Source organism: Xiphias gladius, chromosome 9 (genome assembly GCF_016859285.1).
Source record: "Xiphias gladius isolate SHS-SW01 ecotype Sanya breed wild chromosome 9, ASM1685928v1, whole genome shotgun sequence".
Lineage (NCBI taxonomy): Eukaryota > Metazoa > Chordata > Actinopteri > Istiophoriformes > Xiphiidae > Xiphias > Xiphias gladius.
The window spans coordinates 8012213-8028953 of record NC_053408.1 but is presented as its reverse complement, the minus strand read 5'-3'; the positions used below and the strand labels follow the sequence as shown (position 1 = coordinate 8028953).

Genomic DNA, 16741 nt, shown 5'->3' with positions numbered 1-16741 from the left:
GATAATATCTTTCTTTATATTCTGGGAGAACCAGCCCTTTAATTGGTATTTGCCTGATGAAAATACCATTTCTGCAACAGCTCTGCAAATGATACTCAGTCTACTTCATACTTTGAGAGCTCTGTAGATGTCTGTTTTTATTTTTCATATTTTGCATATTAAATATCTTTTATTTTTTTCTTTAAAAAAAAACAGTATAAAATACACAGTATTGCACATAATAAATCAATTGCACTTCTTTAAGGTACAGATAAACATCTAGTTCTCTCTTGTTGCTACAGTATAACTACTGAAAGAAACCAACCTGGCATGTACAAGAGTGGAGGTGCGAATCACATGTAGCCAACAGAAAGCAGCTTGTGAAGGTCAAACCAGTGATATCTATTAGTTCACCAGGTATTGTTGTGACAGCAGTAAGAAGTAGTTTTTTCGTGCCCTTGAAACCACTTTGGCAAATTTCCTCTCTTTTGGGGCAGTGTTTTTGGCTTTGAGAGTGACTTCGGTTTTATGCTTCTGCAGTGCTGTTAACTTAATGTTATTTTCTCTCAGATACTGGCTTCTCTCCCACTCATTAAAATGTTTTTAGCCCTATTTGATACTATACAATATATATTTATATATATTAATGCAAATATTATTTTGGCTGTACATAGTCTTTGAACCCTATATGGCGTTACTAGATGAGTTTTTACTTTACAGTCAAATAGATGGGAAGCGATGAGCAGGTGCTACTACTTAAAAAAAGGGGAAAAAGAGAAGAAAAAATGTTTCGTCATTCTCTTTAAAAAGTATTTCTTGAAAAGCTAGAAAATATCCTGCAAAATCTGAAGGTTGTAAAAAGCATGCAAGGCTACTCGCCTGCCACCCTGCACTGTAGAAGCCCTGGTTGTGATCAGAAGTGGCACATTCAGTCTTTCTGGCTTGGTTTCAGTAGCTATCGTGATAGCTGATGCAGGATACTGCAGCAATACAATCACAGCTATCTTCTTTTACTCCTCACATGTGCTAAGAACCAACAATATTTTAATACTTGGTTTTGTGACTGGAACAATAAAGTATCTATAGAGTTCTTTATATCTGTGTGTTGAGCAAGAACTCGTTCTCAGTTTTGCAGTGATGAAGTTTGACTGCATGGATTCCCTATTTTCTTCAGGGTATTGGGTTTGGTGACCATATGCACTGTGAGGTTAGTAACAACTAACTTTGAGAAATTATTTAACTGCTATGCACTGTAGCTTTTGAAATGCACAGCCCCCTTCACTGCAGCTCAAATGAATCTATTCCACTAAACCTTAAAGTGAATGTATATAGATATATATTTATATAGAAAAAAGTACATTGATGTCTAACTTTGCAAATGTTATTAAGAAAATAAGTGTTATTTATTCATTCTTCAATTCAAAGTTAGTCAATTCAAGGAGACATTTTAGCGATAGATAGAAAGTTGATCATAGAACTCCAATAAACATGTCTGACTTCATTGTCCTTAATGTCTCTTCTTTAGTTGTTATGAAAGTCTTCAATCTGTTATAGTTAGGAGGTGATCTACATGTGTGAGTTAATACTCAAAATAGTTTGTTGTTTTTAATTATTCTGGAGAAAATGTATCCTGAACAGTGTTAATTGTGCTTATGCTGTTGATGTAGACCTCAGAACTTTGTGGTTGAACTGCCAACCTCTCCTGGAGGTTGGGGAGAAAGACAAAGTCCCAACTGGTGATTAGAAATGTGACGGTCACATAACCAGTATCGTAGAATACTAGAAAAATATATGCAAATAGACAGAGGGAAATCAAATTCTTCTTCTCACCTTGCTGATCTCCAAATATGTTGCTCTGGTGTCATTTCACACCATGTTTGAAGAAATTAGTTCAAAATAATTTTGAATCCATTTTTGGTAAGCTTGAGATTTTGAATTTTCCATGGAATCCACACTTGTGTCCCATTACACATCCTGTCATCTCCGAGAAGGGGTTCAGTGTCCAGTAGTGGAGCTCTCCATTAGTACTAGTTATTAAGTCTACAAAAAGCCAAGAAGATGTGATAAAACAGAAGACAATGGATAAACCAAACAAATATTGACGACCAGGTGGACGCATAAATCCTCTGTATTGGTAGCAGGGGGAAGAGACGGTCCTATGTTTTCACAGGAACCAAAGTTTCCAGCGCGCATGCTTCTTGGAGTCGGCTTTGGACTTGCGTTTTGGGGTGGAGGTGAAGGCCTCCTGGGGGTAAGGCAGGGGGGCGAAATGGGTGTCCTCCGTAGGGCAGAGCCTCTTCATCAGCGGCTGCAGCTTGTCCTCCTGCTGCTTGAAGTCCAGCTCCACACTAATTCAAAGAAACAGAGAAACGTAATCAATTCAAACATTAGCTAACTGCTACATGCAAGTATTAACACCACCTCATCCATGCACTATTACGATACGTACTAAATAACATATATTATCATATATTTTATTTTAATAGAATCCTCCCTGTTTTCTGATTTTTCTTCTGCTTGTGTTAATTTTCTGTTGCTGCTTGCTGCTGATAATGCAACCCAGGCGCTGCTGGAATGTTGGGTGTAGTATGACTATGTTATTGTACTTAGTGAAGAAATGCTGCATAAATGTGAATAATGGTGAATTTATCTCCTTGAGTCATATAGTTCAAATACCACTTATTTCATTCTTGTGCCCCCCCTATTTTTTCTTACCTGGCTTTTATTCTCAACCAGCCTTCACTTTGAACAGGCTGAAAACCTGGCAGTTATCTGAATAATGGCATTCATTTTATATATCTTACCCTGTATATTCTTCCTTCATCAACACTGAAACCACTCAGGTTTCTGTTCCCTTCACGCTTCTTCTAATCTTGACATGTTTTGACAGCCACATTTCCCCTCTAACCATATTAAGGCTCTACGATGTGGCCTGTTCTCACTTGACCCCTAGACGGCCATCTGTCACAGCACTGCTTAGCCTGAAAAAGCGACCTAAATTTCTTGCTCACTTCTTCCTTATTTCTCGGTAAAATCTCCCAGTTAAGACTGTTTTTGATTGCATCTGGCTGTCCACTTTGCTGATGCTGCCGCTGCTGTCGCTTTTGTTATTTGCATTATTATCTTGATTCATAAAGCGAGAGGGAAGCCCAATAGTATTTTTCCCATTGAGGAGTGCTCGCTCACTGGAGAAGGTGTTGAACTTAAGATCATTTGCTTTGCTAAAACTGAGATCAGAGCCTGGGTATTGATGTGAGCCTTTTAGGATTTTAGTTTATATTATGATGCTTTGATCCCCGAACAATGTTACAACATCAGCAAAAGGTAATGGGGATGCAGAATGATTACATTTGCAGGATTTTTGTTCACACACACAAACACACACACACACACACACACACACACACACACACACTCTCTCTTTTCCTTCTCAGTGCACTCCACGTTTTCCCAGGGTGCTAGGGGAATTATCTGGACCAGCCATCATTGTAATCCCACGCCCGCACACATCTGACTACTAGGTACTGCTGAGTGAAACTCAGATTACAGCCTCAGCTGTGGTTAAGTGTAGAGGGACTTAAATCTGCTAAAGCTTCCTCCAGCCACAAGCCTGAGTGGGGCGGGTGGGCACTCTGACAGACAGACTGACATAATGGCAACAGGATGCACGTCATGAATACTGCAGTTTGTCTGGTTAGACGTTGTCATTTACCACTGTTAGAAATTCTGCAGTGTCAATGTGATCTAGGCAGTCGCCTGCCTGCTCTGATTGAAATACAAGGCGTCTGTAATGATCACCTGTTGCGACACTAAGAAATCTTTGTTAAGAGATTTATAAAGAGCAGCTACTTTTTTAAAAATCTACATTGACTAGAATTCCATTACAAACTGCTGGATGTTGATAATGATTAGTATTCCAGGTGAGCTGTAGGTGCAGATAATTCTGTCTGATGCGTCTCAAAGCACAGCCAAAAAATAATTTCCAGAAGCTGGGACAATTTCAAATAAGGTGTCACAGTAAAATTTGACCGTTTTTATTATGTACGTTGATGGTTTTGGCATTGATTAGAACATAACGGACGTAAATGTGGGTGTCTGACAGTGACTCAAGCGAAGGTTGGGTGCTGAACCAAGACACTCAGCGCTTTGCATTTGTTTGACTCGGGCCTTTACATGGGGCCAAGAACACTGCAGCGATTAGCGACAAATCATTGGCTGTTAATTACACTGACGTAAATCCCTTTCAGTTTGCGTGAAGTCAGAGTTTGTGTGTGTGCATGCAGGTTAGTCCGTCTGACGAAACAGTTGCATGTGTGTATCAGTGCATACAAGTCGGGATGAGTTCACTCCCAAACTGTTTGATGCATGATAAACAAAAGTCTGTGTTGTGCTTGTTTGGTTAATGTAGGGCCGATGAGAATGCTATCGCTGAAACAACTAAATGAACACATCTGGGCTGCATGAAAGGGAGCTGGTCATGCAGCTCACTGAAACAGACCAATGAATACCTTACTTGACACTTCAGATGACTCCATATTTCCAAATCTTCATTTGTGAACAAGATTTGTGAGTATGTGGGAACCTAAAATGGACTACAACTAAAACGCAACAGTGAATCATTTGCAGTTTTGTTTGGTTTGGCCTAAGTCGTTGCTAAAGTTTGGAAAAACCCTGCAGGCTTTGAACCAAATGTGAAGCCCTGCACATGAAATGCGTGCGTTTTGTCTGGCTCAGAATTACTTTGTGATGCACAGGCTAACAGATTTGTCCTGGGGTGTCTTGTTCAGCTCAGTAAAATCTCCCAGATGAAATATTTGCTTTGAAGACCTAGAGAAGGTACAATAATTCCTGCCTTAATGTCATTTCACCTAGACTACTGCAGCTTTCTTTATTCAAACTACTCCAAGTCTTTCTTGCATACATCTGGTCCAAAATTCAGCAGTTGGGATTTTAGGAGGCAATAGGAAAAGAGACCATGTAACTCGTTTTTTCAGGCTGCACTGGTCTCCAATTGAATTGATTTTAAGATTTCACTTATCACCAATGAATTAGCTACAGACTTTAGTTGGAGCCTCCTGTACATCCCAGCATGTGGCCCTAAGCCTGCCAATAAGCTTCTCTCATTTCCAAAATTGATTTTAAATTTTTTCTAGAAACCTTTTGCGATAAATATGCTTTTACCTGATCTTCGTATAATTTATCCCGTCTGTTTTATCCAGTCTCTTTTGGATTTTATCATTGTTTCACTGTCTTACACTTATTGATTCCTTTTTCTTGATGCTGTCTTACTGTTGATTTTATTTGTCTTGCGATGTTCTATAAAAGCACTCTGATACCAGTTTTAGATTTTATTTTAATTTTTTCCCCTTTGGTAAGGCCCGAGGGAACTGAAGTACATGTGTGAGCACAGCCCTCAGGCTCATGATGTATAATAAGATTTAGATGTCTTCTGAAGTCCAACTCAAGCTCACATATTAAACAAAATTCATAATTGTGCATAATTAAGAGCCTCTTTCAGCTCAAATAACTGTAGTAAGGCAGCATCAAAGAATTTTGTGATCAATGGCTGTGTTTGTCAAAGTGTAATGAATGTGTGGTGTTGTCATTGGTGAAACACTATCCTTAGTATTTCATTGTCTTTTTCATCTTTAAAAAAGAAAAACCTTCAATTAATACTGTGTAAAGTAAGGAGACAGATCTCTACCATTTTCGGGTATCTTTGGGGAAATACTTTAGTTTAAATCTGTGTCATTTTGTGCGGGGTATGTTACACACACACACACACACACACACACGCACACGGAAACACGCGATAGCAGTAATAGGATTTTCCCTGCACTTCATTGTAATCCTTTAATACTGCTGAGACTGTTGTTGCTGTGCATCCATTGCTACAGGTTATTGCCCTGCCTGGACACACAGGCATTTAACCAGATTAAAAAAAACTATTATTTTTATTGGTACACTCATTTGTCATATTTTCAATTTATGCTCTGAGAGTATACCTTATCAGTGCACTTGAGTTCACAGTACTCGTGTAGCAGTCTTTGCTTTGTTCAGCTCTTGCCTTTGGGTTTGTGCGTGTGCTTCTACAATAACTTTAGGCTTATGAAACAATTACTTATATTATTTTATGATTACCTGTCTTTCTTACTTACTTAATACTTATTTATCTACCTTGCAGTAGATATTGATGTGCACTTGTATCCCTCTCAACTCAGTTCTTCCTAATGTCAAAGATACTTGAAAGTACTATATGAAGTATCATATAAAGGGGACCGAATAAAGGAATGGGAAAAAAGACTACACATCTTTGTTTACGTCTACTACATATATTTATACAGAACAGTCAGAAGTCAGTGCCCTCTGAAATGATCCATATGCCCACTGTCAAACTTGTATAAAGGTTTTCTATTCTTCCACCCATGTGGCTGAATAGTACCAGTTTAGCAGTGCACTCCTGTAACATTGTTGCACTCACAATGGACGTTTAAAAAATAAAACGAAAAAGAAGAGAAAAGAAAAGACAAATCAATGCGGCAATCAAGTGATCAATCAAGCATCAGGAGCGAGCTCCTCATCTATGCTAGCGAGCTACTCATCTATGCTATATCTATATCTAAACTCACTTTTTAACTCCACACCCCCATTTTTTTTTTTTTTTTTTTTTCATTTTCAAACTCGTAGTCTTCAGTCCCAAACGACGCTGACTAAAGTAACATCAGTAGTGGAAATGTATCTGTTTTTTTTTTTTTTCACCACTCCCCCTGGAGCCACAAAAAGCTTTATACAACTTTTTTCACATACTGTATGCATTAGTACTCCCCAAGACTACTTGTTTACGGTTGAAGAAATATCAGCGTCGTGGTTAAGTGAAACCAACACTGAAAGTTTAGAGGATATGGGAGACAAATTGCTGTCGCCGTCAGTCAGTCATACCTTCTTGAGCCAACAGTCCATTCTGACTTATTTTTGTGACAGTATAACGAGACACCACTTTCACCTCTGCTATTGAGAGAGGTCGGTCATTAGATGCACAACTGCAAGAGACTGCTTGATGTTGCTTGTCAAGAAACCATGGACAAATGTTACTTTAAGTGTTTTCTGATGCGGAGACTCTCTGTTTATGATACGTCTGGTACAATTCTGAAGCAGTGGTGTGTTTAACTTCAGCTGAAGATCCAAATCTAGAGTAAAGATCTTGAGTAGATCTTGGCAGTGACCAGAAATCAACCTGTGAGAACAGTCTGGAATTCATGGTTCAGACAACATTGTGAACATCTCAAGTCTGAATCTGTGGCCCGACCTTTGTTGCACGTCAATCCCTACCTCTCTGCCATGTTTCCTGTCAGATTCCATGCTTCACTGTCCAGTCAAATATAAATGTCATGACTGGATTTTGAAAAGATGAAATTTTCCACTTACAGCTGTGTTATAAATGAAGAAATCCTGTTTATACAGCTCAGTTTCTGTATGAAATAAAAATTTATCCCACTTGATACCATGTATGTGATGTCAGATTATGCTGTAAATCAGTAATCAGCTACAATTAATCCAGCGCCCTTTCAAGTTCAAATGCTACCTGTATCAGTGCTCTATCATGGTATTTTTTCAATGCTAAATCAAGCTCTATACCTGTTTTGTAGTCAGACTAAACCCTTGTATGCAATCTCAAGGATCTTCAGTATGCATAATTGATCAACCTATAGATTCATGATGCTCCAACACAACATCCTAGTAGCTGCTGATCTTAGCTTGTGTTACTTTGTGAAGCTGAATCTGCTCCCTAATTAAATTTGCGACTCCTATCAAAAACACAGCTTTCAATCTACCAGGAGAATCATACACAGTAGAGGTAAAGTGGCTTGTATTTTGGGAACAGCAAAGCAGGGAATTTTAAATGTCACAGAAAAGAAAAGAAAAAAATCTGCATAACTTCATTTTAAAAAAAGCAGAGTGAAAAGATAACCATTTTGTCTTTGAAACATACTCAAAAGGCCTTTTAATGAAAGATTTATTAGTCTCTACCCGGCCCAGTTATCAGAATCTCCTTATGAAACTTTCACAGGCCTGCTGCGTCACTCCACATTTTGATTTTTGGCTGAAAGTGAAAAGTGAAGCGTTGTTGGCATTTTCCTGTCCCATAGCTGATACTCCCCTGAGTGGGTTGTCGGATCAGAACAAACTGAAAAAGGCACTTTGGACCTCGTCAGTCTTTAACCTCTCTTCCCCCTCTTGCTCTCAGTCTTGCTTTGTCTCTCCCTCACTCACTCCCACTCTTTTCCCGTCATGTTCCTGCTCTCCAAAAAGTGTGTGTGCAAGAAAAAAAGGAACTCGTCCATTCCCCGTACCATGCCTAACTTCTTACTTCAACACATTCATTGCCATACACACCACTCACATGCCCTTTACCCCACTTTAAACATATGTTAGTCTTTATCACTCATTGTCTCCTTAATCCTCTCGCTGACGCTCTTACATATTCTCACCCTGCCTTACTTTTTGCTCCATTATGTTCCCCCGGGTGTGAAAGTGCTCCTCCTGACTGTCCTCACTGTACCTTCACACTGTCTGTCCAATCGAGGATCACTTTTGTAGCTATGGTAACCATGTTGCCACCATGTTGGAAAACATCATTATGCTTTCACAAAAAGAGATATCTTCCCCCAGCAGAGTCGAGCAGTAGGACAGTCTTGTTGCTCAGTAATTTCCATATGTTATAATGTAATCAGCTCTTCAGCCTTTAGCAACGCTTAATTGATTTTCATAGCCTTGCACAATAGATTGGAGATTTTTTTCTCCTTTTAAATACCCATTCCTTTGTTGATTTTTTTCACAATCTATTTGCACTGCACAGTGTTATTCAAAGAATGGTTTACCATCAGATAGGTAGTTTAATGGTCCGCTGCTGTTCCCTCTTTTTGAATTAATCGCAAGACATGAAGCTAATGACAAAATTGAACTGATGGGAAACAACTGTAGTCCTTGGTGAACAATAGTACCCAGTGGTGGGGACCTCCCCAATCGACTCCCTTAATCACAACTACTTAAATCTATCTCCCTGTTTGATCAGCACATTAGCCCATATAAATGCAATTTGAGGAAAATGAGATTACAGGGTTTTTGCGTCAAGACGCATCATGGCTTAATGACTCTGCTCTTGGAATAAGTGGAATGCATTTAAAATCCACATCTTTTCTGCGCCATCCTGTCTGTCTCATTTTCTTCATGTCCAACCTCTTTGTGTTTGTCTCTCATGCTTATTCTCTGTTTTCTTTTCTTATTTTCATTCTTCCCCTCTGTCCACCTTTCCCAGTAACAGATAATACATCATCTGGCAAGACAGGAAGCATTGCAGTAATCTTCTCATCCCTTTTTCTCCCATTCTGTTTCAATGTCATGCATATTGTGTCAAGTATTGAACACATAATCTTGGCTGTTAGGAGAGGACAACATATTCTGTACAAACAATGAAATAGAGAAAGTTATTGAGGCAGGATGAAGGAAAAACTGAGTTCAAGATGGTTCAGAATGAGGAAAGTGGGACCAGACAAGGACGAGAGACTAAAGCACCTTGTGTATTTTGTTTGAAGCCCATGCCCAGAGACTACGGCACCAAATGGATCTGTTGCTGTTGTTATGCTAAGATTGGGCTCTGAGATGTTGCCATACTGTATACTCTTGGACAAATTGATTATGCTGTAGAGTGCATGGCTGGCTCCTTACTGGGCTGTGTTAAAATGATGGACCCATATGTCAACTCTGGCCACGAGACCAACTTCATCATAAACACAAGAGTTAGGGGTTAGGCCCTGGCACAAAGACACGCATATACTCAGAAAATAACCCTAATGGATATTATAGACAGCTATTCTTCCCACGTACACTGTATGTTCCTTCATGGCTTTGCTTCCTATCCTGTGTTCCTCCACCTCCAGAGAGGTTGTTTTCATGGAGATCTAAGTAATTAGATTGCCATTTAATCCTCCTGCCTGTGTGAATACAACTGCTATATTTGATTCTGTGTCCAATCAATTAAATTTACCATGCCAAGTGCCTTCTTAAAGGAGAACTCAGGTCAATTTAACAGATTTCAAACATCTCACCTAGAAATTTCTGCCCTTTTATCAAGTTGAAACCCTGCCAGGTTCTGGTAAGGTTTGTCAAAAATTGCCGTTCTATTTTGTATTGAGTTTCTTTTTTTCTGCTCTTCCTCTGCAAATGAAGCGTTTCAACTGATTTTGGCAGATCTAGGAAGCAAAATGTGGAGTGTTGATGTGAATATAGCGCCTGTTTGAAGACTTTTGACATTGTGAGTATATGATCAGCACCGACCAAGTCAGCGGACAAATCTGAAATGACTTTGTCTGTGATACTCTATATAATATTCGATCAGTTTCTCTGTGGGGTTTTCGGGGTTAGAAAAATTTAGATAAGACAGAAATGTTGGACAACTCACTGACACGTACTTACCATAAAACTGGCTCATATTCATTGGCACACTTAATCGTAGCTTTTATTTCAGCCTGCATTTTGCATATTTTAGACCCTCATTGGGATTTCAGGTCATGGAAATATATAAATGAAACACCTTTCCCAACACACCAGCATAGGTACACCCTGAACTACCAAAAATATCTTGCCAAAAAGAGCCTTGGAATTGATCATATTTTTAACATTTAAAAGTGTTATCACACTGCAGTTTGTGCTCACAGATAAATAGGGATGGTTAGCGAACGTCTCTAGAGTCTGCAGAGGCTGGCACAACAGGGCCAGCGCAGTTGGTCTTTAGTCAGGCGTGCACAGTGTAGATGGAGGATAGGTAAGCCAGAGAGACCAGGGCCTTCTCTTCCCCAGGACCAAATCACATGGTCCTGGGGAAACATGGTGCTGACTAATTTATAATACCAGACGCGCTCCCATCTCAGCAGTCTGTCCTGTTTCATCCGTCCTTTAACCCTGTACCAAACCTATTGCCTCTCAATTCCCCCAAGCCATTTTGTGCCCTTCCAGTGTCCTTCACATCATGTGTGATAATTCAGCTCACCTCACTTCATGTTTCTGTCACTGAATTGCTGTAAAAGCCACCGTCCTTGTTGTCCACCCTGCGGCTATGCGGGGGACCTGCAATGCCACAATTTAAACACACTCTGCTTCATGACAGGATGCACCTTCCTCAGCTCAAACATCAGAGGGAACAGAGCTGTGCCCCACTCCTTCATTTTCAGGAGACAATTGAAGTTTGTCCAGAGGCTTATCAGTTATAGAGAGCAGTAGATAGAAAATGATTTAAATGGCTCTTCAGAGGCGAAATGCCGACTGAGTGGAACAGCAGTGTCCACTAAAAACAGTTTTATTGATTGCCTCTCACCCTCTTGCTCTTTAAATCTCTTCTCTTTCTCATCTTTTCTCCCCTCTTGTTCTTTTTTACTGTCAGAATCAAACAGAAAAAACAGCCTGATGCACATACAGGTATGCGCGTACAGGTTTTGACATGCAATTTTAACTTTGACCCAAGAGCCCTCATGGGACCTGCAGACTCTCAGTCTCACTGTGTGAAGAAGAGGAAGGCTCAAGTCTGACAAAGGTTTCAGGACCTCACAAACTCTCATAGGTCAGGGCCACCCACTGTGAACCTTCAGCTGACCCCACACAGTTTTACATTAGGGCTGTAACTAATGGTTAGTTTTGTTATATGATTAATCTATGGATTTTTAACCACGGTAGCAACGTGGCTCTATGGATGGCAATGTTGGCCTGTCAGTCGTTTCACCACTTAAGTTCAGACTGAAATATTTCAAAAACTACTGGATCGCTTGCCTTGAAACTTTTGTACAGACATTCAAGCTTTCCCGAGGATCCACGTCAGTGACTTTGGTCACCTGATTTTTCTTCTAGTGCCTCCTTCAGGTTCACAAGTGCAGTTCAGAGTGAAATATCTTGATAACTATTGGATGGATTGCTGTGAAATCTGCTGAAGATATTCAAGGTCCTTAAAGGATAAATTCTAATCACTTTGGTGATCGCCTGACTTTTATCTAGTTCTGTCATTAGGCCAAAATTTTAATTTCTCCAATACTTTGGTTTATGACCAAATACTTGAAAAACAAATGACATTCCCATCAGACAGACTAAATTAAAATGGTGACAATAAAGATTATAACTGCTAATCCTCAACATGCTAGTGTCACTTGGAGCATATTACCATGTTGACATTAACATTAATTCAAAGCACCACTTTGCTTAAGTATAGCCTTACAGAGGTATAAGCGTGACTGAAGATCCTTACTTTTGTTTTTGATTAATTTGTGATCTGTTTAGTCTTTTAAAATATCAAAAAATAGTGCTGAATACCCATTACAAGTTCGAAGAGCCGAAGAGGGCCATTAGTTAGAAACTAAAGGGATTCAGATTAAGGCAAATCGTCACACCTGAGAGGCCGGAACCATTCATTTTTGGCATTTTTGCACGATAAGCTAATGAAACAAAATAATGATCATAATTGATGCCACATAATTTTCTGTCAAACAGCTAATTTATTAATCAACTACTTGTCTCAGTGTCATTTCACATACATAAACACATTCACACACAGAAGACCAGGGAGCAAAATATTTTCACAAACATGTACACAAACATGCACACATACCCTCATAAGGAGATAACTATGTACCCTGGTAGACTAATTACTCTGGACTCACGTTTGTACTGGTTGTCAAATACATGGAAATTGAACTGAATCTAAAAGTATGCAGAAGCTCGGTTGGTTTGGCAACAGCACACTGTGATGATATTTAATGATGTCTGCATGGTAATTAATTTCACCCTTTGTTGCCCTGTGCTCGCTCACTCCACAGTATGTATCTTCTCTACTTTTCAACCATGTGCCCTTTCGTCACTAAGTCTATCTAATCCTACACCTGTTAAGTACCCTTCAGTGAATAAAGGGGTGTGAAGTGACAATAGGAGACTCAGACCAAGATGTATAGATTCAGAGAGAGAGCGTGTTGTGTAAATGTCACACGTTCCCGTGTGATCATTAACAGCATCCATATTAGTCTTGTATCCCCTGCCCCCCCCTCTCTCTCTACCGTCCCTTTTCCACCTGTCCTATTTCCCTCAAGGAGAAAGGACAGGGCATATTTGGATCATCATGTCTTTGAAGAGTAATGGCCACTAACCTGTAAATAATGCATGCGCTGTTCCGGCACGTGTCACAGTTGGCTGTGTCCTGTCCGGTTCGATAGGAGAGTCTGCGGGAAAGATAAGAGTCGTGAATGAGTAATTACAGGACTTGTTAAGCTGCTCCCTTACACCTTCCTTTCTCATCTTGTTTGTCATCCCTCGTTAGAGGAACGAAACTAAATAAGGGTGATGAGGATTCACGCTTTCCTCCCGAGTGGTCTGTGTTCGGCAGCCAGGGCAGAAAGTGTACTGTGTCGGCTATTAGCTGCGGCTGACTGAGTGGAGGTCAGATAAGGCAAAGTGGTACACGGGATGAGATTCTGGGCTGTACTGAAACCTAGTTCTCATCATGGACTTGCCAGGAGTCATTTGGAAATCAAATAGGCCCTCTAAGCAGATAAAATTCAACAGTGTTGTTTAGGAAAGCAGGCCTTTGGCTTTACACAATCAGCCCATCTTAATTTCATTGTGATATTGGTTGACTGAATTCACATTCAAACCCATCAATATACTTTTATAGTAGATCTTGTGTTTCCGTATATTTTCTATGATTAGTTGTCTCTGAGATAAAATATTTTCATTAACCAAGTTCCCGTTATAGATCCCTATTCTCAAGGGGCAGCTAAAGACCAGGTGATGGCCTTGAATGGAACTATCTGGTTATATGCTTCAAACACTAAATGGCTTTTTTATTGGATTAGCATGTGGGAATGTGCATATTGATTGACGGTAAGTGTTTCCCCTTGTAATTAATGACATATTACAATGGACACACTGTGGACTCACTTAAGCGATGACATGGACAAGATGGAAATCCGTTGTTGATTTGTTTTTATAGTTATGACCTGCACTGCTGCATCAATAGAAAAAAGTCTCGTAAACCCAGTACAGATGTCAGGCTTTTTGTAGCTATTACTTATCCAGGTACTGTCCTTTCATGAACCAATCTCCTTCAGAGTCAAATGGTTATAAGTCACACATAGTAGCTACCAAATAAAACCATCCTTCTACTAAAAACGTTTTTAATGTGATGGAAATATTTGTGGATGTCCCAAGTATTTGCTTATTCACTTTGTCTATGATCAGTTTACTAGTGTCTTGAGTATTACTTCGGTAGATGGGTATGAAACCTGTGACACTGACTTTATTGCAACAAAGAGTGGGTTGGTTTTTGTTTTTGCCCAGGTTTTGAGACATCTTTTTTGAGATGTCTGCCTTCATCCCGTTATAATGGAGGTCAATGGAATTTGATTTATGGTGCTCACAGCCATGAAAGACTACATTAAAAGAATGAACAGCAATGTTTCTTTTCAGAAACAATGTTCTGGTTTCTCTGGATTATCCACACCTCAGTGTGAAAGCTTTAAACTGAAAACTATTCACATTGTTATCAAAAGCAATGCGTGCAGTGTTTCCGGAGAGAGATATTGCCGTTGAATCTAACAAATGAAATTCCATTTACTTCCATTGTATTGTCATCGATGATAAAATCATAGTGGCTAGATACCACTAGACGTAAGAGAGGAAATATTTTTTTGGTTTGTTTGGGATTTTTTTTTGTAATTTGGCTGTGAACCGACCCTCTAACAAACTATCACTGTCATAAATCAGGGACTTCAAATGCGACAGCCATTTGATTCTTCTCTTTGAGGTTGATGTGCTAACTCTCACATTTGGTTTCTGTCTCATCTTTGCAGTAGCAGGGCATTTTTCAGTTCTCTCTCAGGTACTCTTGTCACGCTGCCCATAAGGTGCAGCATCAATAAAAATTAAACTGCTATCATAAATTTCCCCCCCTTATCTACTCCTTTCTGTGCTATATGCTCTGACAGGTATATTAAAAGTGTTGATATCAGTGCTGTTATTGAAGGCTGTAGCAGAATGAGGTAATGGGGAGAATCTAAGAGGAGGATGAGTGCAATGATAGGAAGTTAACTTGACGTTTGGATTGATTGTAATTAAGAGGTGTGCCATTAGATAGGGGATGACAGTGCAGTGGGGAAGGTCATGGCCACCTTCACTTTCTACCCAGATGAGCTGATCGACAAGCGGGGTACACAGGCAACTGAATCACATCCATTGAATAACTCACCCTTATTCTATCTATCTCTTGCCCCCATGCTGTCTGGATCTTTCTCTCCCCATCTCTCATCCTTCCCCACCCCTATTTCACACTGAGTTGATAAGAGAAAATAAGAGAGCAGAGCTAATTTCAGCAGGCCTCCCTCGGGAAAGCGAAGCCAAAAGTGCCATTAACAGTATATTTATACACCCTCCCCCCTTTGTGCTACTAGGTGAGCTCTACCAAAGGTCACTGTGTGGGCGGGATTCTAAAGTCATAAAAACATGCACACATACACAGTGTTAAATTGACAGACTAGCAACAAGTCCCCATGAGTATGATTAATTTTTCTGGTCTGCCAGCACTGGCTGATGAAACAGCAAAAATTATTCCTGAGCTTTGTGCTGTTGGATGCAACCAGTAATGTACTCTAGAACTGCATAACACCCTTCACACAGTGTTGTATGCCCTGGGCAGGGCTGTAGTTGAGGGATGTACTGTATACGTCCAAAAGGGAGAATTATTTTCTTTCACATGCATGATTTCTAGCTGTTTTCCTCTCAAACTGTCTCCGTTCTTGTTGAGCAGTAAACTTGAAGAAGTTGTTTTGTGTATTTGTGGTCTGGAAGGCTTGCGCATTTTCTGCACAGATTGTGTTCTGTAACTTGCATTTGTGGTACTTCCAGTTCTTGGACAGGTATAAAACTATCCCAGTTGTGTCATCAGTACAAAAGATAGGTAACTGTGATAGAAAATATCGAAAACTTTGGTAAAAAGTCAAGGGTAGTCAAGTCTTTGTACATAAACACTGCAGGGCAAATGTCCACTATGGATAGAAACATCCAATCACAGAGCCTAAAGTTCTGATTTAGAAATTTAGAATATTTCATTTTTGGACTCTGGCTTAATTTTAATGAATTGAACAACTGTGGTGTAACTGTTTGTCCTCAGATGCAATGACAGAGCGGTCTGAATTGGCTAAAACTTTGATTTGCAAATCTGACTGACTTTGACTTAGTCTTCATTTTGAAATGGGAATTTACAGTGGTAAGAATGACTTCAGGTACCAGTGCTGCAGTTTGTTTTAGCAGAGATCAATGGAAGAAAGCACTACTTTTTATTCGGAGTATCAAAGCTTTTTTTTTTTTAATTTCTTTTTCTTTCCAACATAAGTGTGTGTTGTATGTGTGGTGGGAATGTGTTTTTTCTTCTCTCAGTACATTAACCATGGAATTTCAGTTTGTTTCTGAGCAGCATGTCATGAACACATGCTTAGTGATAAATGCATACAGCATTGCATTTCCTTCCACGAAAAATGAATGTCATATAACATAAGCAGTTATATATCAGATGTAATTGCAATCACAATTCACCTATAGCCCATGGGCATTCCTATTTATTGTGTCAGTGACATTTATGTAAGGGCAGTATGAAGCTAATCTGGTGTGACTAAAGCAGCATTAGAATTTTTGCTTGGCTCACTAGAAATACAACTTTGGGAATAAGAAATATGCG

At 39.6% G+C, this 16741-nt stretch overlaps 2 protein-coding genes across 5 annotated transcripts in view; one reads left to right on the top strand and one right to left on the bottom strand.

Moving 5' to 3' along the window:
* Nucleotides 1-16741, top strand: part of dock1 (dedicator of cytokinesis 1) — a 179096-nt gene that overhangs the window by 80408 nt on the left and 81947 nt on the right. The gene's annotated exons all lie outside the window — the stretch shown is intronic.
* Nucleotides 2109-16741, bottom strand: part of LOC120794105 (inhibitory synaptic factor 2A) — an 18748-nt gene continuing 4115 nt past the window's right edge. The window contains exons 2-3 of the mRNA XM_040134779.1: nt 13161-13232; nt 2109-2327 (exon numbers count right to left, since the gene is read on the bottom strand). Of these exons, the coding sequence (XP_039990713.1) occupies nt 2144-2327; nt 13161-13232 (256 nt within the window). The 3' untranslated portion in view covers nt 2109-2143. The remainder of the gene's footprint in view (nt 2328-13160; nt 13233-16741) is intronic.